The 23831-nt window shown below is 57.8% G+C and overlaps 1 protein-coding gene across 1 annotated transcript in view; it reads right to left on the bottom strand.

Moving 5' to 3' along the window:
• LLGL2 (LLGL scribble cell polarity complex component 2) overlaps nt 1–23624 on the bottom strand; it is a 33441-nt gene extending 9817 nt beyond the window's left edge. The window contains exons 1-6 of the mRNA XM_039226542.1: nt 23529–23624; nt 12076–12170; nt 3455–3552; nt 2210–2291; nt 1820–1935; nt 1240–1398 (exon numbers count right to left, since the gene is read on the bottom strand). Of these exons, the coding sequence (XP_039082473.1) occupies nt 1240–1398; nt 1820–1935; nt 2210–2291; nt 3455–3552; nt 12076–12150 (530 nt within the window). The 5' untranslated portion in view covers nt 12151–12170; nt 23529–23624. The remainder of the gene's footprint in view (nt 1–1239; nt 1399–1819; nt 1936–2209; nt 2292–3454; nt 3553–12075; nt 12171–23528) is intronic.
• Between the last annotated feature and the right edge of the window lie 207 nt (nt 23625–23831).

Genomic DNA, 23831 nt, shown 5'->3' with positions numbered 1-23831 from the left:
CGCCCGGAATACTGATGTAAAGTCTGGAGGCGCTGCAGCCAACAGAAGACCACGAGGTGGCAGGCACAGGACCAAGAACCCACACCGAGGAAGGAGAGTAGGAAATGCAAAGAGCCTGGACCCCGAGGGCATTTTGTGCGCCGAAACCAAGCCAACCTCTCCTTTTAGATCAGGACTTACACTGGTGGGAGGGGGCTTCCCAGGGCACTCGGGCTGGGGGAGGCCCCCCCTCCCCTAGACTCCCACCAGTACGGAGTCAGGTGGGCGCCCGCACAGCCACACGTGAGAAACAGGTCCTTCTGCTGTCCTGGCCACAGATGGGGCACCCAGGCTGAGAAGCCACCATGCCTGCTGACCCGCAAACAGTCCTGCTCTGACCGTGGTCGCGCTGACCTGACTCTGCCCTGCCGAGTGGCAAAGACAGACATTTGGGCCTAGGTGGATGCAGCCCCAAGTGGGAATCCTCCCAAGCCCTGCCCTGGACAGTGGGCCCCGAAGGACGTGAGCGCTTGGAAGGCCAGTCCTTTCGGGAACAGGGTCCCGTCCGCTCGAGCCAGAAGCAGCTCCCTGTCCGAGGACCCTGGTCTCCTCTCTGTCCCGTGAAACCGCAAAACATTCCGCCCCTGCCAGTCCTTCTCCTCCTCCGGACCCTGACACCCTCTCTCCACACCCGGACCTCATCTGACCTCCACTCTGTTGCCGACACCACCATCATGGAGCAAAGCCTCCAGAATGATCTGAAGAAACTTAGGGGTTTGTGGCCGTCCGGGATTTTTGGCCATGGGGCCTGCATGCAAACAAAAACTCAGCACGGACTCCAAAGCATACACCTCACCAGGAGTTCCCCCACCTGAGGCGGCAATGTGAGGTTTGGGCACCCCCGCCTGCCCCTCTGCGGAGCCCCTGGGGTTTTTGAAATTCGCGGTTATCAGTGCGAAGATCGCTGGACTGAGAATTGGTGACATTACAAACTCATTTTGAGCATCATTTTCCTCACCTTTACATGAAATGACATGTTATCCCCAAGAGCCCTCAGAGCGTATGGTGCTAACACATGGGGTGAGAGTCTCTCAATTTAGGGGACAGGTCGGGGGGGCGGGCTGACAGTCTCTTCTCCCGTCCCTACAGACTTCCCAGGAGAGAAATGATGAGCTCCTGAGATACTGCTGGGACTCGAGAGAAGGCCATGCCCCGCTGGGGGGACCAGCTTCCCGAGGGCAGTGGGGTCTCCAGGCTCACCCCTGCAGCACAGCGTCCGCGCTGACGGTCCGGTCCTCCAGGGTGCGGAAGGCCGGCAGCTGTACCGCGAACACGGTGCCACTCTCGGTGCCCAGGTAGAGGAGCTCGCGGGAGGAGTGAGGCAGGACCACCGTGATCTGTGTGGCGCTGGGGGCGGCCCTGAGGATGAGAACGGCCGCCTGTGAGCTGACTGCTACTCAGGCAGGGGAGACCCCGGGGTTAGGACCCCCGACTCGCGCTGCCCTCAGCAGTCCCGGGAAAGGCCGTGGCCAGGGAAAGCAGGCCTGTGAGGTCCTTTAATGGGGTCCAATGTGTCTTGGGCCAGGACAAACATTTTGAGGATCTTCCGCTGTGACAGGACACAGACAGTAGGGAGCTTGGGCTAGGAGCACACAAAACTCCCCAGAGCCTCCTGTGCAGACCGTGGGGCCGGAGGGCCCTGCTCTCCCAGAACACCTGCAGCTGTTCATGCGGCGGCTCGAACACCTGCCAGGACCACCGGGGGCTCCAGGGGACCTCCGAACGGTGATTCCACTCTGGAGCTGGGTGTGCAGGGAGAGGATGGGCACCAGGTCCTTACCCTGGGGGGCCACGCAGCGTGAAGCTCTCATCTTCCTGGAGCTCTGACACCCCGCCTCTGACCTTCAGGCTCCACAGATGCAGGCTGTTGTCATCCAGCAGGGTGACCAGCTGGCACTAGGGAGGGAGGGGACAGGAACCAGGAGTGTGTGGGCTGGCATGCACCGGGGCCTTTCACACTAGGGTGGCCCGCCCTGTGCCGGCTGATTCAGAGAGCCCCGGAACCAAAAGACCCTTGGCTCCTCTTAGGGTGGTCTGTGAACGGCAGCTGGGGGAAAGGGGGGTGGTTCCAGGCCCTCCCATCGGAACCAGACCCAGGGCTAGCAAATGCCTGCCTCTCCCCACCCCTTCTGGCTGATGTGAGAGTCAGAGGGTGAGGAGGGCCCCTTACCTGGCCAGGTAGGAAGTGGATCTGCACCACAGCGTTGTTCTCCCGGTGCAAACCCATGAACTCCACCCCTGGGGCACCGTAGCTATGAGTAGCAGGCTCAGGAAAAGCTCTAGAAGGCAGGACACCACCCTCTCCCGCCCAAGAGCTAGGACCTCTGGGCCCATGAGGCAAGGAGTATAAATGCCTCAGCAGCACAGAAGGGCTCGCCCTCCTCCCAAACGGCACTGACCAGGACCTTGGGTTGGGAGAAGATGGCAGTGGCCCCGGCCCGCGGGCCCTTGGCCAGTGGTGACGTGGCCCGAGGTGGAGCCAGCTCCAACCAGGGAGAGCTTTTTCAGCCAGGCAGGTGGGGTGACACCCTAGAAGGCTGAAGACTTATCCTGGTAACTGCTGGGCTGCTTCCTACACTCCCCACCCACCTCCGCACCTGAGCTGCAACAGACCCATCAGCTACCACAAGGTGGCACCTGAGAAAAGACAGGGCACCCCCCCTGGCCTCCCCCCACAACCCCTCCCCGCAGCTGTGGCGCCAGGGATTGGTAACCAGGATACAGCCGGCCACGGCCTGGCAACCATTAACCAGCTGAGGGAGTGCTATCCGCCACCTCCAGCCTAGGCCAGCCTGCTGGAGGTGTCCTCCCTGCCCCTGCTGCATAAGAGGAGAAAGAAGGAGCTGGAGCCTCACTGGAGGCTCGAGCCGGGCTCCCCAAGGGTGGGCCCCCATCTCCCAGTACTCCCAGGTACCATGTGGTTCACTCTAGGGACTCAGGTGGGATTTGGGGCTGGAGGAGCTTCCAGACTTGTAGTCCAGACCAGAGAACCCACGCAGTGATCCTCTAAGTTCCTGGAACCCGCCGGCTTGCCTCTGAAATAGCCCAGAGGCCCCCGCAGCCCAGAACCAATGCTTTGCATGGAAGATGGCCCTTTCAGACCACGTCCCGCCAACCAGGAGTCCGTTCTACACTCTGCGTGTACACAGCGGGTGTGCACGGTGGGGGAGAATCTGGAAGACTTAGCACTGCTCCTCTAACCCAAGGACAGCACCCTGGGGCCAGTCTACTAGGTGGGAGAAAAGAAAACAAAACAAAAGCTCTGCCTCCACCTACTGCATTCAGGGCTGACTCCCGAGAGGGTATGCGGAACACCCTGGGCCGAAGGAGGGGTCATCCACAACTGGCTTTTGTGTGAATCCCACCGATGCCCGGGCCCCGCCCCGGGTGGGAGCTGGGGGAACAGAAAGGATACAGCTTGACGGCTCCAGAGCGGGTGCCAATGGCCAGGATGCGCAGAGACAGGCTGTAGCCGAGGGCGCTGGGCTGGTGTGGGAAGCCATGCTCCACCGTCTGCAACGAGAACCATGTGGGTGTGGAAGCTGCAGGCATGTCCCCTCCACTCCACCACAGCTGGGGGACCGGGGCTGCACAGAGGAGCTGCAGCACAGAGCCACCTCCAGCAGGAAGGAGAAATTCAGTCATGTTCAGGTTCCTACCCAGATACCCGAGTGTGGAGTCAATCCCAGACCTGTCTGTGACTTAGTCTTAGGCGCTGGGGGCGCCTTCTCCCCCCAACACCACACTGGCCACTTGACGCTTTCCAGGAATTCTGATTTGGTTTCTCCACCACCCACAGTGTAGGTGACTGACCCAGCCCTCCTGTGGAGGTACGGGGGCAAGGGAAGCTTTGGGGGGGGGGGGGCTGGCACAGTGGAGGAGCCGATGGCTCGGGAAGCCTGCTTGTACCACAGCTCGGGGCCAGTCCCTGGGGCTGGACAGAACCCCCAGCAGCCGGTCCCGGCTCTGGGCTGTCCGAGGCTCCTCCAGCACCGAACACCTGTAGTCTCACCAGTCCCTCCGTTGTGAGGTCTCCTCCACTATGTTTTCAGAAAAGAAGCTTCTGGAGTTTTGTTGCAGACACATGCTTTTGCTCGTTTCTTATTACCGAAGGAATATACATTATAGGAAACTTGGGACGTACGAAGGAGTTTGAAAAGGAAAACAAAAGTCACTCATACTCCCGCAACCAGAAGTGACCCCTGCTAATATCTTGGTGTGTCTGTCTTTCTCGTGTTGTGACTGTACACACGTGTGTGTCTCTATTTAATACAAAGACCTGATTGGGGTAGTGTCTATGGATGTCGCCTACTTGCCACCTATATATAGCCGGCCCAAACCAGCAGAGGCACTAAAGTGACTTTTAAATGGCTAAGGACTCTTTCCTACGTAAAAGTGCCCTAACGCATGAGGCTTTTGTTGTCGCACACTGTCTTTGGTCCTGTGGGTTTTACAGTTGCCAATCGGTGGCAGTGACGACCTTCCTTGGACTCCTACCTTTGCTTGCGACTGGGAGTACTTACTTAGGCAGAGGTCCAGGGCGCGGAACTCCGGGTTTAAAAGGCATGGATGTAAACATCGCAGATCCGGGTTGATAGACCATCTTCAGGAAGGTTTTTGGTCGTTTCTCTATCGGCCCTCCCGCCCCCCACCTCCCACCCCAGGGGATGCCAAACCCATAGAGCTAGATCAGAGCAGGGCAAAGGATGCCAGTCAGCTACTTTTTTTTTTTTTTTTTTTTTTTAAAGCAGTGGAGACTCTGCTCTGCAGAGAAAGATTATGCCAGTCAGGTGGCTCTCCTTAGGCCCGGGCTCCTCCTCTTAGCTCTCACATCAGGCCTCAAAGGAGAAGAAAGACCGAAGTCCTGGCGATGGCAGGCACAATAGTTTAGTAAACTCGGTGCTGCCTGTTGGCTTATCCAGTCCAGTCTGGTGGCTCCCGGGAGGAGGCCCTGAGCTGGGGCTGCCCGGGAGCAAGAGCCCCACAGAGTTTATTCTGGGGACACATGGGTGGAAGGGTCCCCCAGGTCTGGCTCTTTGCCAGGAACCAGCCTGCCCTACAAATGGCTATACCTGCAACAGACGGCCTGGAGAGCAAAAGTGACCCTGCTGGAGCCCCCCTCCCCCTGAGGCCCCCCCCAACCCCCCTCCCGCCCCCCAGCCAGCCCAGGTCCCGGTTCAGCTATGTAAAAAATGCAGCGCCTGGAAAAGCCTTGGGGAGATAGCAGAGTGTCTGGAATGTAAACATTTCCCAGGAAAAGGGGGGGGCAGGGCACCCAAGCTCCCCCAGAGTCCCCTCCCGGCCACAGCCTCAGGTTGCTGGGGCCTCAGGAAGCCAGCGGCCAGGTTCCTGGGATGGTAGCATTTTTCAATCATCCCAATCAGCAGGAGTGTGCGGCCAAAGCCTCTGGAATTTGGAGGAGTCTGCGGAAAATGTCCCGCAGGAAGGAGCCCTGTGTCCAAGAGACCCACATTGCCCAGTGTGACAGTTGTGAGCTGCACAGAGATACAGAGCACTAGCAACATGGCTGGTGCCACCAAGGAATGGAAGTTTTCATTTTAATTAAAAAATTTTTAGATTTTTTTTTTTTAATTTATTTCTAGGAGAGAGAGAGAGAGACACAGCGTGAGCAGGGGAGGGTCAGAGAGAGAGGGAGACACAGACTCTGAAACAGGCTCCAGGCTCTGAGCTGGCAGTCAGCACAGAGCCCGACACGGGGCTCGAACCCACGAACTGTGAGATCATGACCCAAGTGAAAGTCGGACGCTTAACCAACTAAGCCACCCAGGCGCCCCTGCTAGGACATTTTAAATTACATATGTGGCTTTTGTTATATTCCCATTGGGCCGAGGTGCTGCCCTAGACGATTCTGCCTCAGGCTAAGGGCAAGAAGGTCAAGCCAAAGAGAAAACACCACGCAGCTTTTTTCTGTCAGGCTCTCCGGCCACGCATTATCCTACCCTCACTGGCAGGAAGTTCTCCTGGCATCCCACTTGAGTTCCTCCTGCTGCAGGTGGGCCCCTTTTCCTTAACTGGAGGGAGACAAAGGTCGGGTCCACCTTTCATTCAGTCTCTTGTACTTACTCCTCATTTCCTTCAGGGTCCCGGGGACCCCGCACCACTACCACCTCTCATCTCCACCTTCTTTTCCATAGGCTGGTTTAGAAAGAACAGGGACTGGGGCCCCTGGGTGGCTCAGTCGGTTAAGCACTTGACTTTTTTTTTTTTTTTGTAAGGCTTATTTATTTATTTTTGAGACAGAGAGAGAAAGAGAACACATGCATGGGCACAAGCAGGTGAGGGGCAGAGAGAGAGGGAGAGAATCCCAAGCAGGCTCCACATTGTCAGTATAGAGGCCAATGTGGGGCTTGAACTTACAAATTGTGAGATCATGACCTGAGCCGAAATCAAGTGTCGGATGTTCCACTGACTGAGCCACCTAGGCGCCCCAGCATCCAGCTCTTGATTTCAGCTCACGGTTCATGGGATCGTGCCCCATGTTCGGCTCTCTGCTAACAGCATGGAGCCTGCTTGGGATTCTCTCTCCCTCTCTCTCTCCCCCTCCCTTGCTTTTTCTCTCTTCTCTTTCAAAAAGCTTAAAAAAAAAAAAAAGGCAACATCATGGATGGAACTAGAGCGTACTATGCTAAGCGAAATCAGAGAAGGACAAATATCATATGACTTCACTCATATGTGGAATTTAAGACACAAAACAGAAGAACATAAGGGAAGGGAAGCAAAATAATATAAAAACGGGAGGGGGACAAACCGTAAGAGACCCTTAAACACAGAGAACGAACTGAGGGTTCTGGCAGGGTGTTAGTGGGGGGATGGGCTAAATGGGTGAAGGGCGCTAAGCTAAGGAAGACACCGCTGGGATGAGCGCTGGGTGTTATGTGTGAGTGATGAATCACTAAATTCTATTCCTAAAATCATTATTACACTATAGGTTAACTAGCTTAGATATAAGTTAAAATAATAATAAAAACACATACATACATGCCAAAAAAAGAACAAGAGAACAGAATGAATAGAGACTGAGTCAGGCCCACCAGGCTTTGAATCCCCTTCTGCCACTTAAAATGCCTTGGGACTTGGGTGAGCTCTTTGCCTCTCTGAGCCTCATTGCACATCTGAGAAATGGGAGGGTGCCAACGACCGCAGTGAGCAGGACCGCCCGTGGCTTGAATGTAACCTTCAAGAAGCTGGTGGCTGGAAGGCTCAGCCCAGCCCGCAGAGCACTCAGGCCTCGCCCCACACAGCCCGCCCAGTTCTCCATCACTCCCTTTATTCCTCAGGAGATCTTCTCCAAGGGATCATGGCTCCCTCAAGAACAAAAGGAGGGGAGGAAATATGGCGCCCGTACCTGGGCAGGGGCCAAGAGACTAGGTTCAAATGTAATTAGCGTGGTGACAGGGGACACCCCAGGTCGGGGAAGAGGTGGGGAGGAGAGAAACCTGCAAATAGGGCCCACAAATCCCCAAAGGAGGCTGCACACCTGAGTGTGGGCAGAGGGAGGAGGTGTGGCCCCAGGCCAGATCCCAGAGGCCTGGGGGTCTTGTCGGCAATGGGGAAAGAAGGGATTTGGATTCGGGGAGAGGACAGAGGGCAGTCAGGGAGGAGCCAGAAACCCAGAGCAGCCCGGCCTCCCCATTCCTTGGTTGTCCCATCTCCCAACTTCTAAGAGCCTTTAAAGACGCAGCCCCTCACCGGAGTACAAGGTGCACACGGGGCACAGGAAGTGGGCTCAGCCCCAGGGATGCCCTGCTGTGGGACTTCCAAGGGCACGCAGCAGCCCCGAATCATCCCCCTCCCGGGACAAGGGGTGGGGACTCGGCCTAGGACAGTAGAGGCCTCCGGCTCAAATTCAAGCTAGGAGGTTGCCCAAAGCCTGGCAGCCACTGGTGCCAGCCTCCCCTACCTCCTGAGATCAACATCCAGCCTACCCACCCTGCCCCCACCCTGCTACCTGGCTCAGGTGACCTCTGCCAAGGGAGGAGAGAACAATGAATTCTTTTGACAGCAGTTAGGGAAGGAGAGATTTGTAAGAGCCGCCAAACTGCAACATTAGCCTGGTGTGGGAAAGAAAGCCCCGTCTGTCTCCTGCTGGCCCCAGGACCCCAGTTCAGGTTCTCGGAAAGGAGAGAGCAAGGGCTGTTGGTCAGAGACGGCGGGGGCCCTTCATCTTGTCCCCAGCGAGGGAGGACGCCGGCCAAGATCCAGGGCCAAAGATTTTGTCGGGGGGCTGGAAGGAGGGCTGTCTAGGGCCAGAGGGGTCACGCCCACCCACTGGGCTGGGTGGCACTGCCCTGTACTGGGTGCGGTCAGCTCAGATTCCTGGCCGTGGCAGCAACCTGGCCTCCCTGTGTGGCTGTCACCTGACACCAGGGGCCCAGCCACAAAAAAGCCAAGACCAAACAACCTGGTCCTGGACAGGGGCAGCCGGTCGGGAACACACTGTTTGTTCAGGGCCTGGTGGTGGGGGGAGTGTGGGCGGGCTGGGCAGGAAGGGCCCAGAGCCGTTATCAACGGCTGGTTTCACCAGGGGAGGGAGAGGCCTCAAGCGATTTCCAAGGCAGGAGTTTTACTGTGGCATGAGTTTCTGTCCCCTTGGCATCACTTCCTCCCCACTGACGCATCCAGCGGGCTCCACAGTCCCCTGATCTGGTCTTGGATGGCTCAGAAGACTACTTCATGGGGAAAGAAACTGAGGCTTGGGAGGGGAGGCCACCATCCTCCAGGGCCAGCTGGTAGGTAGACAGAACCGGGGACCCTGTTCCTAGCCGGCGCTACCACTTGCCATATACTCAGGCTGTGCAAGCCCTAGAGGCCTCAGTCTTCTCACCTGTAAAATGGGAATGCCACCCACTGTGAGGCACCCGTCATGAGGATGAGGTGAGGCACCAACTGTGTACCAGGCACCATTCAAAGCCACTTAACTTGCTTAGCATGCCAACCTGGATGTAGAGACTATTACGATGCCCACTTTGTAGATGAGGAAACTGAGGAGCCGAGAGGTTAAATAACGTGTCTGCAATGACTCAATGAGAAAGCGGCACAGCCAGCACCTAGACTCAGGCCATCTGGCTTTAACCACTGAACCACCCGGCCCCTTGGCTGTTTGGCTGAGGGTTCAGAGACTCTGTCTACAGGCACAGCTCCTTCCCAGGTAGCACCGGTGTGGTCTGGACACTCCTTGCTTCACCAGGCACCATTCAGAGGGCCCCTCATCTCCGAGTGAATAACACCTGCACTGACGGGCCACCTGAGGCTTACAACTCCGGCTCTGTGGATCCATCCCACTGTCCCTGAACTCAGTCTGAGGCCAGGCAAAGCCCACAGAGCTGTGCTCTGAATCCCTAGCCACCAGGAACGCACAGCCTTGCAACTTAGACCTTAACCCATTTAATCTTCCCACCAACTCTCTGGAGTAGCGTCTGTCATCTCCCCTGGAGAGATGAGTGACCTGCCCAAGGTCACCCAGCTGGTGAACCTCAGCACTCAGTTCTGGGGCCGGCACCACTAACCCCTGGGCCAGACCGCCTCGCGATGAATGGAGATCACCGTTGTTATTCTGTCCAAGTTAAACGTATCACTTTCCCTTAACCTGCTCCTCACCTCTCCTGGGCTCCCCACTTCATTGCTTGGCACCATTCACCGCCCGGCATGGCACCCCACAGTCATGCTGGGCACCCACCGCCCTTCCCTGCCCCGCTTACTCCTACACCCCCATCTAGTACCAGGCCTCATGCCCTAAATAGTTCTCTAATCCAGCAGTCCTCAGCTGGGGGCCGCTGGGCAGTGTCTGGAGACATTTCTGGTTGAACCTTTTGAGGGAGCAGGGCCAGGCACGCTGCTAACCGTTCTCACCACAGAGCCAGCCCTGAATGTCAACAGTGAGAAGGTTGAGAGGCCCTGTTCTATCCCCGCCCTGGGCACCCTCCCCCCCGCCCCCCCCCCCCCCCCCCCCCGCACTGCCCAAGCCTCATCCAATCACGGCAATGCTCTACTTTAAAAAAAAAAAAAAAAAGTTCTTTTCTAAACTGTAAATGGGATCCCTCTCTCCCCTGCTCAAAACCCACCCCAGCTACGGGGTGTCAGGCCCCAGATTCCCAGGTTCCCGGCTTCCTCAAGCTGACTTCGGGGAAGCCTGGTTGGGGGGGGGCGGGGCTGACATGGGCGGGACCACCCAGGCTTCCAAATATTCCAGGATCTGGACTCATTCCCCATTCCCCACCCTTCAGGCTCCCCACTCATTCAGTGTCTACATGAGAATAAACCAGCCCATCCCCACTCCCCCTCCTCCTTTCTAGTCCCAGGAAGTGGAATTTTAGACCATCAGCTCCTTTCCTCTTTCCAGACTATAAACATCCTGGAGGCTGAAGAGGTTATCTGAGATCCCCCCACCTCAGCCCCAGCCCTGGGCTGTGGAGGTAGTAGGTGCTCAATGCAGGCTTCTAGCTAGTGAATGGAAGGAGGAAGGAATTCCAGGAGCCTCCCCTCCCCCTCTCCCCAGCCAGGCCTAGGGGACAGGCCACCAGCTGTGGGGCACTGGGGTGGGGGGGGAGGTGACTCCTCCGCCCCAGCCCCGCCCCGACACACAGCTGGAACCTGGGGCAGGGGTTCCTCCCTCTGCTGAGCCTGTCTGTCCGGTTTCTACTAGAATTGGCCACCTTTCTGGGGTGTGATATCTCTCCATGTCATCGGGGACAACTGAGGCACGCGTAGGTCACCCAAGCCCCTAGGTGGGTGCTGAGGCTCTGAGACCCTCCCCCAACTCACGGGCTACTCACTTCGAACTCAGGGTAGCAGGCCCCCAGGGGCCCCGAGATCCTGCACTCCCAACACCTGCACCCCGTTTCCCGAGGCCCCAAAACCCTGCCCACAGCTTCCTTCTGTCAATGGAAGGAGGTGCTCGTTTAGGAAAGCCCTCAACCCGCAGGGGAGTGGCCTCACAGCAAAGCTCCACAGGTCAAGAAAATCAGAGGAAAATGGCAGGGCACGCGGGGACGGCCACCCACCCCAAACGAGCCCCTGGGACTGCTCTCTCCCTGGGAGGCAGCCCCTGAAGACAGACAGCAGCTAATGTTCCTGGACCACGAATTATTTAACTCCATATAATTCTCGCAACATGCCTATGATGTGGGTGGCAGGCACAGGGTCACCTAAGCGCTAAGTGGCCAAGCTATTTGAAGCCCCGCGCATCAGCATGTGCTGGAGAAGTCATCGCTGCCTGCAGTCCACCTGCGGGACAGAGGGAAGCACGGGGACACAGGCCTCAGGCCGAGATCAAAGCAGACCAAAGAGAGGCTAATTACCCCGAAACACGAGCAGATTGCTAGGTGGCTGCAGAGCTAATAAACCTCATTGAGCTCCTCCTGTTGACAGGTCGGCTCGGGCCTTTCCGGGCACCAGCCACGCTGGGGCGGCCCTGGGGAGCTTCTGGGACCTCAGCAGGTTCCGGGTTGGGGCAGCCAGATGCCAGCCGCGGCACGTTGTCGCAGGTTCCCCTCCCCGCTCACCCAGGCCTAGCGCTGCCATGAGGAACTGTAGCCTTCCGCCTAAGGGGACGGCTGTGTTTTCCTCTGGGGGCAATCTGAGGAGAAAGGGGACAGCCATGGCCTGTGGTCACTGCCCGAAGGACCGGGCATCACGGGAACATGGTTACACCTGCAGGGTTCAGCTTCCTTTCATCTTTCCAGTCCCTAAGCCTCCTCAACAGCACTGTGAGGAGATAGGTTGTTTTCTCCTTATTTTACAGGTGGGGAAACTGAGGCTGGAAGCAGCAGAGTGCTTTGCAGAGGACACACAGCCAAGAGGACTCAGGACAGGGAGTCCTAATGCCCGGGCATCCCACTGACCTTTCTCGGGAAAGCCTGCCAACCAGACCCCACTTCCAGAGCCAGAATCCCAAGAGGCACTGCAGGCAGCACCAAGTTAATACCTTAATCCAGGTAAAGGCAACCTGAGTGGCCCGGCCCGCGGAGGGTGGATGATACGGTGCCTGCCATACGCACCTGACCCACTTCCCCTTACCTTGTTAAACTGGAAAAGGTCCCGCTTGAGCCTCTCCCTCGCAGGGTCATGTCCTGGCCTCAGGAACCGTCTCATCGTGCCTGGTGTGCAGCCTCCTAGAGAAAGAGGAGGAGCCGCTGATCACCAGGGAGAGGCAGACGCGCAGCCTGGCCCCAGCGCCCATCCTGGCTCCCAGACGCCAGCTTGGCCCGGCCCGGCCGCTCTCCCCAAGCCCACAGCGGCTTCACCGACTCTCCTGCGCACCCTCGCTCCATCCGCCAGGTACAGTGGAGGAACCTCAAGGACTTCTGTACCTGGAGGTCCAGGACTGGCTGAAGCTCTCACGCCGGCTCGGGGCCGCCCGTGGCCTTATAAAGCCAGCGGGAGAAGCTGGGGGAGGAAGCCATTTCACCTGGCTTTATAGGAGCCGAGGCCCTGAGGTTAATTAGCTTAATTGTTAACCTGTTTTCTGAAAAACCATAAAAGCCCAGCTAAACAGAAAGGGAAACTTCCCAGGCCTCTCTCACGAGAGCCAGTTGGGAGGCAGAAGTACAAAGGCCGTCCACCTGGGCTCCCAGACCAGAACCTGAACAGGGGCAGGGGGCAGACCTGGCAGCGATCCCCGGGGCCAGCACACCTGGGCAGGCCTTTCCCGCTGACCGCAGGGAAGCCTCTCCCACGGCAACGGGCAGAAGCCTGAACAGGTGACATGTGGGACACAGTCTGGTACCGCTGGGGTTTCAGAAGCCGCAGCTCTCGCCCTGGGCTTCCCGGCTGGCCCCCCACTCCCACTCCTGGCCATCCCGGTCCCAGCTCCCCTGGGCTCTGCTGGGGTGCGCCCATGACTCCCTCTTCCCATGGGCCCAGCAGAGCCTTGTCAGGAGAAGTCTGCTCCCAATAAAGAAACCAGCTCAAGGCCCCAAACCCGGCCGCTCAAACCATCCGAGTATAGAACGCATTCCCAATCCGAGGAACTATTTCTGGATCATCCTTGGGGGAAGGGAGAAGGATCATCTTCTCTCCAGTTTCCGGCTTCCAGCGGCACAGCCTCCCACTGACCACAGGACGCCAAGGCCTGTCCTCAGGAACACGGGGGCTCAGGCCTACCCGACTAAGCAGACCGGGTCCTGGCCCCGGAGGAGGGGCAGGCAAAGACAGGCCAGTGTAGCGCGTGGAGTGCCCTGCCGGGGGGCACCAGGCCAGGGTGCAGGTTGGGGGGAACACCCGGCCCAGACCGGGGGATGCCCTTTGGGGAAAGAAGGTATCAGAGACCTGAAGGATGCCTTTTAGTTTCTGGCTTCTCAGGAGGTGACAAAAATGAACATCGTGCCGGGGCTTTGCACATGAAAGGACCATGTGTGGCCCAAGACTGGGGGCTCCCTCCCAGGCATGTGCTTGGCAGAGGGGGGCGGCGGCGGTAGTCTTCTGGCAGAGCAACCAAGGGCTGGCCATGCTGGGAGGGGACACCCCACTTGGCAGAGACACATATCCCGGGGCAATCCAAACACCACCCTGGCTGGAAACAGGTAAAGACCAGCCCTCGGAAGGCCATCACCTTCTGGGGGCACCAAAAAGACCGCCACTTGCAGGAGGGGGTGGGGTGGATGTGAGAGATTCGGGCCTTTCACGTTTTGGGGAAGCCAGGGCAGAACGGGGAGCCCCGCTTCCCTACCGCAAGTAGCCGAGAAACTGCCAGGTGCCCACGGGACCCGAGGCCCCGCAGCGGGTCAGGGAAGAAACACAGGTAAGGCCCGGAGGCTCTGGGGACTGGGCGTGAAAGCACTTCGGGGCGAGCAGCAGGGACCTGGGCCTCCCGGACAAACAGCTGAACCTCGGCCTTGCATTCCAGCTGTGGGGGAGGGCGGCACAAGCTCATAAATCGGCAGCAGCTCCGCTCCCGGCTCCTGGGGGCGTCCGCTCTCCCTGCCTGGGCCTAGGTCACTGGGTCAGAAGCCAGAGGAAGCTGGGAGCGGTGCCCTGGAGGAGAGGGGCCTACAAGGAAGGGCCTGCTCTAGGGAGGGGCTGCTCTGGGCTCTGGCCTGAAGGATCCATGCCGGCTGTGGGGGCTGTGGGGTCGGGACCAGAGGGCACAGGGCCATCTGTGCCAAGGACCCACACAGGCTCGAGGGTGACATGGCACAGACCCAGGGGGATGAGGTGCAGGGGAGGAGGGAGGCAGACAGGATGCAGAGACCGCTGGGAGATGGTAGGCACTCCATCCACCCAAATGCCCTGCAGAACATCTGCTGCATACCAGGCACTATACCAGACTCCTACATGCTATTTTTATTACTTTTTAAACATTTCGCTCCAGTAATCCCTGCTCACTGTAAAAAAAAAAAAAAAAAAAAAAAAGAGGAGAAAATCCTCCCTAAACCCCACTACTCGTAGGCCCAGTGGCGTGTCGGAACATGTCCTGGGCACTTCTGCACAAGGTACACCTAAACCCCGTCCCGGATGCTTGTTTGCCCTCCACAAGCCTCCCTGGAAGTTGAGTGGAATGTCTCCACTTGGCAGACAAGGAAATGAAGACCATGGAGGGTGGACAGCTTCAAGGGTCGTTGAGGAGAAAACCCAGCAGAACTTGGATTTGCCCCCAGGCCTGGCGCGCTCCAAATCTAAGGACTCGGGGAGGCAGGGAAGGATGGGTCCCACAGGACACAGGGTGCCTAATTACATCCCTGCAATTCAAAGGCACGGACACATGCAGACACACACACTCCCACGTGCCTTCAGCTCAGAGCCAACGAAGCAGTTTGGGGCTTGGGGCCCGGCTGGTCGCTGCTGGCGAGGTGCCACCTGCTCACAGAGGGCTGGGACTTCACGGGCACCGGGTGACGGAGCCAGCACCAAGACCGGCAGCCACGACATCTGTTCCTCACTCCAGCCAACCCCTCAGTGTTGCTCCCAACACAGAAATGACTGCCCAGGTCAAGGCATAAGAAGAGCACCCTTTCTTGAAAGGGAACAGGTCTGGGACTGGCTAGATTTACCTCCAGGCAAACCCTCGGCTCTGCTCACACCCGATAAGTGGGTTCTCCAGAAAGAAGCTTCAGGGACACAGGCCTGGAGCTTTATGGTATGGAACAGACCCTACCTATTCAGCCCACTCCTGGGGGTGAAGAGTGCATAAGGGAAAGAGCCAGGGCTTGGTACCAACAGTCAGCGCTCAACCACCAAAGCTCAGCCCCCGCAAGCTGGGTGGCCACCAAGGTAGCCCCTCCAGCCCCACTGAGCTCCTCGGCAAAGGGAGGTGCACCTGTCTGCTGGTGGGGAGCAGATATTGTCCTAGGGCTCGGGACGCAACGATGACAAAGACAGACGTGATCCTTTATTTCACCAAGTTGACATCTTTGCAGGGGAGAGCGTGATGACTCACAAGTTCACAAATCAGTCAGCAGGACGGTTTCAGAGAGAGAGAGCAGGGCCCACAAGGAAACGAAGGAAGGAGCCAAGACAGAGTGACCAGGGCGTGGTGGCTGGAAGGACTCGGTGAACGTTCCCGAGTCTGGGTCCATGGGTTTGCTGCTCCTTCTGCCACAGAATGTTTTTCCTCCAGATAACCCACCTGCTCCCTCCCTCCCTCCTCTCTACTCAAACGTCCCTTTTTGGACACTCTCTCCTACTTCCCAGTTTGCTCCTTAGCACTGGTCACAGTGAGACAGGTCTCCCTACCAATCCTGGTTGTTACCCGGCAGCCCTCGGCAAGGATGAGCCTTCTCATTCTTATCAGGACTCCTGCCCTCTTTTCACTGCGGCACCGGCACCGCACCGGCGCTAAATGAATGAAGAAGGGTGGAAACGCCTCCGCCCAGACCTGAATGATAGGAAGTGGTCAGCCATGGTAAGGTTCGGGGGCAGGGCGTGTCAGGGGAACGGAACAAGCTTGCATCTTCCAGGGGGATGAAGACGAGCACAGGGGCTGAGTGCAGGCAACAGGGCAGATGGGGTGGGCCAGAAAGGGGGCCTGGAGGGCCACTGAGGAAAGTCTCAGTCCTAGTTCACTGGGAGCCAGCTGACAGTCCTGGGCAGGGCCTGCCCTCCCCTCCCCCACACCGTGCCCCACTCCCGCCAGGCGTAGCCCCATGCTGGCTGACCCATCTACTCACCCCCCACCCCAGGCTCCATCTACTATGGTCTCCCTGTCTGCTTTCGTCTGAAATAACCTTCTTGCCTTCACGCAACACATCAAAAATCATCTACAAAGCGTTTTCCTCCTGAACCCATCTTGATCATTCTCCGCCTCCTCCCTGAGGGGCTTGTCCACACGTTATGCTAAAATGGCCCCTAAAACCACCATGGACAAGGGCCCCCATCTGGCTCCTCGAATGTTCTCCCCAGCCTTGTGCTGGTCATGAAGCTACCAGGGAAAATAAGAAGCAACTTAAGTGGCCAACACCAGGGAGCAGGTGAAGTGGGCCCAGCGCCACGGTGGGCATATACAGTCTGTAAAAGGGCAGAAGACGGTGGATATGGAACTATGTGCACCAGGTACCTGAGAGCCAGGCAGACTCCATTAAAAATAAGTAGACAACACCCTGGCAGGGTTATGCGATTAGTGGAGACTTTTTCCTTCTTTTATCTGCCTCCCAGGCTGGGCAGATAAGAGGATCACATGCGAGAAGGGGCGAAGGCCCAGAGAGTGGTCAGGTATGAGGGTGGCCCTAAGCTCACAGGAGGCGCTCAGTGCCGTCAGTGGGATTGCTCCGGCTTTCTTGGGGGCTGGGTTCCTCTCCGGCCATGTTAACCTGAACAGGGGAGAGGCCTGCCCGCTGGACACCAGATGGGTGCAGAGGCAGGGAAGAGACAGGCGGGTGGGACCAGCTGGATGACCTTGGGCTTCAGGGTCCCAGGACCAGAGGGTGGATGTTACTACTTGATAGGCCACGCCCACTGGGGGGATGCCAAGAAAAGTATGAGGCAGAGTGGCTGGAGAGGTGTAAGATGTTCTGAGGGTCCTCTGGGCTTCCTGCACCAGAGACGCCACATGCCCAGAGCATGACCCCGGAGAAGGGGCTTCGTAAGGAGAAACACCACCATCCCCTGAACGTCTAAAGAATGCCCAACCTCAGGCTCAGTTCCTTCCTGTCGCCCTCTCTGTCCTTGACGGGACTCAACTCCAAGCAGCCCTCCCTGCTCTGCCCTCTGCTCCCTTGGGTGCGGGCGCTCAGGGTCTGGGGCTGGGCCATGTGAACCTTGCTGACTGATGGCTGAGCTGTGTGTGTGTACTGGTGAGGAGGGGAGCGCTGATTCTTAACCACTTGCCACACAGGTCTGTGCCTCATGTGTGGAACCAGCCTGTGAGTTTCCTGTGGGCAGCTGACCTGGTGATTCTCTCCCCTTCCTGCTGCTCAAATCACCCAACACTGCCACCGGCCACGAAACATGCCAGAGGCCAGGACTGGTGTCCCCACACCCTGATGCACACCCTGGAAAGGACAGGAGAATGGTCTCCTTGGCAAAGTCACACCCTGGTTTCCCTTTCCATCCTCAGGGGGAGACCCCACCGTGGAGATGTACATGAACCCTGCATCTCAGGAGCTCAGTAAAGAGACTAAGAGAGGCAGAGATGAAATAACCAGATGGGGCAGGCTTGTCTTGGCCCCTTTCTCTAAGCAGATCTGATTGTGCTACGGGGAGGGGAAAAAGGGGGCCCCAGCCCAGATTGCTCAACCCACACAGGTACTGTTTGCCCAGAGGCAGAGGCTCGGCCAAGCTAAGCCTGTCTGTCCTGAAGGTGTGAGATGGGACATGAGAAGGTCCCTCAATAGCGTGGTCAGCTCCAGTGATCTGGCCGGAGGGGCTCTGCCCAGGGGCAGGACTCTAGACACCTAGGCCCGAGGGAAAGAAGGCCCCGGCAGCCACACTCAGCACCTGGCTGAGTTCCCCATCTCCAGGAGCACATACAGCATGAGCTGGAGTCCCAAGCTCTTCTCTCCTCTCCCCTTTGTTTGCGCTCCCCACAGCCCCCTGCTGCTGCAGAGGCTGCCCTCCCTTCCCCACGAGGGGAGGGTGACATCCTGTGTGAGGCCTGCATGTGGCTGTGTCCTTCCGTCTGCGTCTGTGGGGTATGAGTACACCTCCTACCAAGGGGAGCGGTGGCGCAGGGCTCTCACCGACTGGGGCCGCTGTCTGTGCCAACTCAGGTGCCCAAGGCTGCTTCGCAGGTGTCCATGTTGCCCAGGGAAACAATCTCCCAGAGGCACCAGACAGTGCCCTGGCCAGCAACCACGCCTTGGCTGAAAGGGCACGGGGCTAGGTGGGAGGTGTGACTACGAGAGGGGACAGGAACCAGAAGGCTGTCACTGCTGGTGTTAGGTAATAACAAGGATCGAGATGCAAACTGTGGCCAGATGCCACCTGAAGCACTCTACCTACATCATCTCATGTAATTCTATTACTTACAAAGTAACCCATTCGGAGAGAGATCAAGCCCAGGCAGTTAGTGAGAGTCCTAGCCCCAAGCTGAACTCTGACCTGATGGCACAACCCTCTGTCTGCCAACTTCAAGCCCCTCACCTAGGGCAAAGGGACTGGTCAGCAGTAGCCTGGAGGGGCCAACCTGAGTGAGTGGCCAGAGCCTGACCTCACCCTCCCTGGCTGGGCCCAGGGCAGCCACGCCCCTTGACTCCACCCTAAGGAGCCACAGGCCAATCCCACAAACCCAGGAGGGCCTTCCTGCCGCACCCAAGGCTCCTCCTACAGGGTTTCCCACCCCAGCCACTGAGGATGAGGTGGGAGTTTGAAACGCATGCATTCCCTGAACACACCCCCATTCCGGAGGGCTCTGTCCCTTCCTGCGGCCCAACATCAGACTTCTCCAGAGAAGCGAAAAGACTGGAGATGGCCAAGCCCGAGGAGGAAAGCCATTCTGGGGACCAGGTGGGCAGCCTGGCTCATCCTCTCAGGCCCCATTCCACTGCCTCCTACTTGCCTCAAACCTTGAACAGCTGACCCAAGGAGGTTCCAAGAGAAGTCAGCTCCAGGAGAAAGGGACAACTGCCTGTCCTGTCCATGGCTGTATCCCCAGGGCTTACTGCCCAACATGGAAGACACTCCAAAGCTATCTGAAGAATGCCCTCACCCTCTGCACATCTGCGCTCAAATGCGGCACCCTCACCGCCTCTCCAAGTTGCAGCCCGTCCCCCCACCCCACCCCAGGGGTCCCAATCCCCTACTTTTGTTCCTATTCTAGATACTAGAGTCAACTTTCAACACATGCTTTATTACTTATGCTGTTTTCTGTCACTCATGCTCCCCACCCTTTACAATGTGATTCGTGGGATGGCAGAGATCTCTGTTTTGTGTAAGGATTACAGCTGGTGTCTAAGCCACGCTGGGCACATAGAGGCACCAGTAAATACTTATTACGTGAATGAACAAACAGCTAGGACTGAATAGAGATCAACAAGGCAAAGGTCTTCTCCAGTTGGGAGCCACTGACCCCAAAGAGTACTGGGCGGGGGCCCCACGGGGTCCCTCGGGGAACTTCCCCACCCTGTTCGCAAGCCTCTAGGCCAAGGCCAGAGCCATGTAGACATCATGCCTGGCATCCCGCTGGAGATGCCTTTGTGGGCCCTGCCTCAGATCAAGGCTCCAGGACACCCAGCAAGGAGGCTCCAAGAATAACATGATTTGCTAGGATCAAGTAGTCCCGTGCCCAGATGTCCCTCTCATCAAACCCTGGGAACACTGAGTCAGGTGTCCTGAGAGAAGACTCTAGTCTCTGCCGAATTCCTTAAGGGTAGAGTCAGGTACCTAGCAGCTTTCCCGTCCCCACGCCCAGAGAAGCCTCTCCTAGCTCAAGAATTCACTGTGGTTCCTGGGAAGGGGAAGGTGTAGGGTGACTCTTCAAAGTGCCAGTTTCCTCTGAGAGGCAGGGAGGGGAGGGAAGGTCACCTCAAAGGGAGCTGAGCAGAGCCCCATGGTGCCAGGGCACAGGAGGGGACGGTGTCCTGGGGAACCCTGGGAGCCAAGGCTGGAGAAGTGTAGAGGAGAAAGCAGTTCCAATGCCCCCTCCCCTCCCCGGGAACACCCCTCTCCTGCCCCATACCCTCCTTCTCCCTGAAGGCTGCTCGTGGGTAGGGGAAAACAAAGTTGCCAAACAGACCTGGCATGCCTCGACCCAGGAGGAGCCCTGATTGTGATATCGGCTAAGTGAGATAAGGAGCTTCTCCGAGCTGAGTACTCAGGAGAAGGAAGTCCAAGCTCACAGCAGGCAACCCAGGAGTGGGGAGTGTGGGCCTCCTGGGCCTCCTCCGCTCAGGTGTCTCAACAGCTGCCCCTCACACTTCTGGAAGGACCGGGAAGGCTGAGGAACACCACAGGTTTCCTGAGACTCTTGCCTGGTATGCTCAGTGTAGAAAGGGGTGGGGGGCGAGGGGGTAGGGGCGCATTAAAGACTGTTGGTAGAGGCTTCACACTTTCCAGCTCCAGGCCCCACTTCCTCAATCAGCGGGGGGCGGGGGTAGACTTGGGGCCAGGAGGCCGCTCCTTGCCTGAATGGGGTTGAAAGAGAGCACAGTGGAGTTAAAGCTCCTTCAGAACAAAAGAGCAGCACAAGAATGTGACTGATGCCCCTCCAGCTCCAACAGGGTATAGAACACATACAGCCAAGCCCTCTGCTGAGCAAAAAGTTGAGCAGATTAGATTGTATACCCTCTTCCTCCCAGGGAAGGCCCCCACCTGGGGTCTGGCTTTCATGCCTCACTCCTGGCTCTCCCAGGGAGCAGGGGGAAGTACCAAGGGCCGGAGAAACACAAGGTGAGGTTAGAAGGGGCCGCTGTCCTCTACCTCTGCCTCCCTAGTTTCAAGGAACGATACTTGCATTTAAAAAGGTCTGACTTCCAGGGGCGCCTGGGTGGCTTAGTCGGTTGAGCGTCCGACTTTCATTTCGGTCATGATCTCGTGGTTTGTGGGTTCGAGCCCCGCGTCGGGCTCTGTGCTGACTGCCAGCTCAGAGCCTGGAGCCTGTTTCAGAGTCTGTATCTCCCTCTCTCTGACCCTCCCCTGTTCACGCTCTCTCTACCCTACAAATAAATAAAAATATTTAAAAAAAAAAAAAAACCTCTGACTTCCAAAGGCTTTCAAAAATCAGGACCTCTTGGGGCACCTGGGTGGCTAAGCATATGAGTCCGTTAAGCAGTCGACTTCGGCTCAGGTCATGATCTCACGGTTCATGGGTTCAGGCCCTGTGTTGGGCTCTGTGCTGACAGCTCAGAGCCTGGAACCTGCTTCAGATTCTGTGTCTCCCTCTCTCTCTGGCCCTCCCTGTCTCTCAAAAATGAATAAACGTTAAAAGAAAATTTAAAGAAGTATTAAAAAACAAATCAGGACCTCTCAGATGACGTTTGGACAAAGAAGTTAAATTCCCTCACAACTCACCAGGCATGTCCAAAAGGCTCAGGTGTCTGCCCAAAGGCCCACAGGTGACTCTTTTTAAGCTTTATGGCGGGGGGGGGGGGGAGCTAAGCAGTTCACATACATCCCCATGCCTGTTATAAGCCAGGCCACACGTGTTCGTGACATTTTTTTCATTCTCCCGTCAACAAGGCTCGCTGGGGCTCGGCATGGTTAAGTGACCGAGCCAAGATTAAGTAGCAAGAAATCACCAAGGCAGGATTCAAAACTATACCTGCTGTCCAGAAAGACACCAAAACTTAACACCACGTTTAAGGAAAAAGACTGTGAGGCAAGAGGGAGTTTTGCCTCTTACTTTACACTTTTCTAAAATGTTTCACTTTCCCCACAATGGGCTCCTGTTGCTTTTTAAAAAAAATTTTTTTTAATGTTTATTCATTTTTGAGACAGAGAGAAACAGAGCGCAAGTGGGGGAGGAGCAGAGAGAGAGAGAGAGAAGACAGAATCTGAACCAGGCTCCAGGCTCTGAGCTGTCGGCACAGAACCTGATGTGGGGCTCAAACTCACGAGCCGAGTAGAAGTCGGACGCTTAACAGACTCAGCCACCCAGTGCCCGGGGCTACCACTGCCTTTTTAATTTTTTAAACTAACGGTTCAGCTGGGATCATGGGCCTTTTTCTTCTTTTAATCCAACTGTATTTAAAAAGTTCCTAAGTGCTAAATTATGAAGTTATCAGAATTATATTGTTTTGCCACCAAGACACTCCATTGACTCAAGAAGAGTAGGGATGCAGACTGACCTCAGACACTGGAAACACTGTCCCGTGGCCCCCACAGAGACTGGCCTCGTCTAACTTTGGAGAAGAGGCGTTAGCAGTGGTCAGAGCCCTCAGAGCTGGGTTAGAGTCTTGACTGCCATAGGTGAGCACTGTGGGCAGATCACTCAAGAAAACCAACACGATAGAGAAGTAGGACCATGTCTCCCAGGACCCTTCCCAATGCCTCAGCTCACACAGACACAGACTGTCTTCCTCAAAAGCTCTTCCCACCCTGGGCTGGGCCCCAGCTATTCTAGACTATCTCTTTATTCTCCCCACCTGGGGTTTCCTGTCTCCCCGACATTCATTCCCTCCCAGCTCCCCTCCCAGTTCACAATGCCCTCTGCGGACAGACAGGGCTTTGAGCTGTATACTCTGCCGCGGATCCCAAGAGCCCTGGTTCAGACGCTCTGCATGTGGCACATGATCCCCATGCGAAGGGGCACGGAGTCCAAGGCCCGCCGCCTCACCCAAAGCTCACCTTATCTCAGGTGAGAGCCTGAGCAGGCCCCGCCACGGTTCTCCGGGTTGGTCAGTTCTCACTGCCAAGGCTCGGCGTGTCTACAAAGTGTCCAGCGGGGGCAAACCGAGAGCACAACTTTGCACGCTTTGGCAAGACCGTATTTTTCACTTCTCACCAGGTCCCGACGGATCGCAAGGCAACTCCACCCCCGTTGTCGTGGAAAACCTACTGGATCTCCGTATGTTCCCGTAAAGGTGTCCAAAGCCGCCAGAGGCGGAGAAAGGCCCAGAGACCGAAGTCCCTCCCGCGGGCTTCCTGCGTCCGGGGATTAGGAGGCACAAAGGGCCGGCAGGGAGCGGGCCCAGATGGCAGGGGCAGGGACTAAGCCGCCTAGGTAACGTGCTCCGGCCGCTGCTCGCAGACAGCGGGCTACCTGAGACGCAGGTCGCCGGCCTCCTGGGCCAGGCGCCTTGCACGTGGGGCCCAAGGCCCGCGGATCCCACCCCCGCGCGCAGTGACCTCCTGCACCCACAGCCCGGCCGGGCACTTGTTTCCCCGTTTCCCTAAACCAACACTACTGGGCAATTCCGAAGCTCCAACTGTGTAAACGCGGGCGGATCAGGCAGAAAAAAGTTCCCAGCCGCAATTCCTACAGGTTTCTTTCTCCCAGACGAACGGAGCCACAGGATCCAGGGCGGGCGGGCGGACCTGTACACTCTCCCTGCCCCGCTCCGGGAAACCAGGGGTCCCGGCCCTCCCCGGCCTTCCCGCCGCGAGTGGAGGGCGCCCCGAGGGGGCGGGCCCGGCTAGGTGCTTCCGGTCCCGCGCCTCACCTGGAGCCCCAGGCCGGCCCCCGCCCGAGGCCTCGGCGTCCCACGGCACCAGCCACCGGCTCCGCTCACTCCGCCGCCGGCCCACGGGCTGCTGGGCGGCCGTCTCCTTCCTGCTCACCTCCGGCGCGGCGAGCCGGGGGCGGAGCCGCCGCTATTTACATAAAGGGCGAGCCGGGCGGGCTCGCGGAGCCGCGAGTCCCGGGCCCCAGCGGTCCCGCCCCCGAGCCTGGCCCCGCCCCCCTCAGCCCGGAGCCGACGGGGCGGGAGGGCAGCGCGGGCGCCCTCGGGGGGCGGGCGGCGGCA

Source organism: Hyaena hyaena, unplaced genomic scaffold (genome assembly GCF_003009895.1).
Source record: "Hyaena hyaena isolate Hyena2069 unplaced genomic scaffold, ASM300989v1 scaffold_21, whole genome shotgun sequence".
NCBI lineage: Eukaryota > Metazoa > Chordata > Mammalia > Carnivora > Hyaenidae > Hyaena > Hyaena hyaena.
The sequence above is the reverse complement of the archived record's forward strand: the minus strand, read 5'-3'. Positions and strand labels throughout refer to the sequence as shown.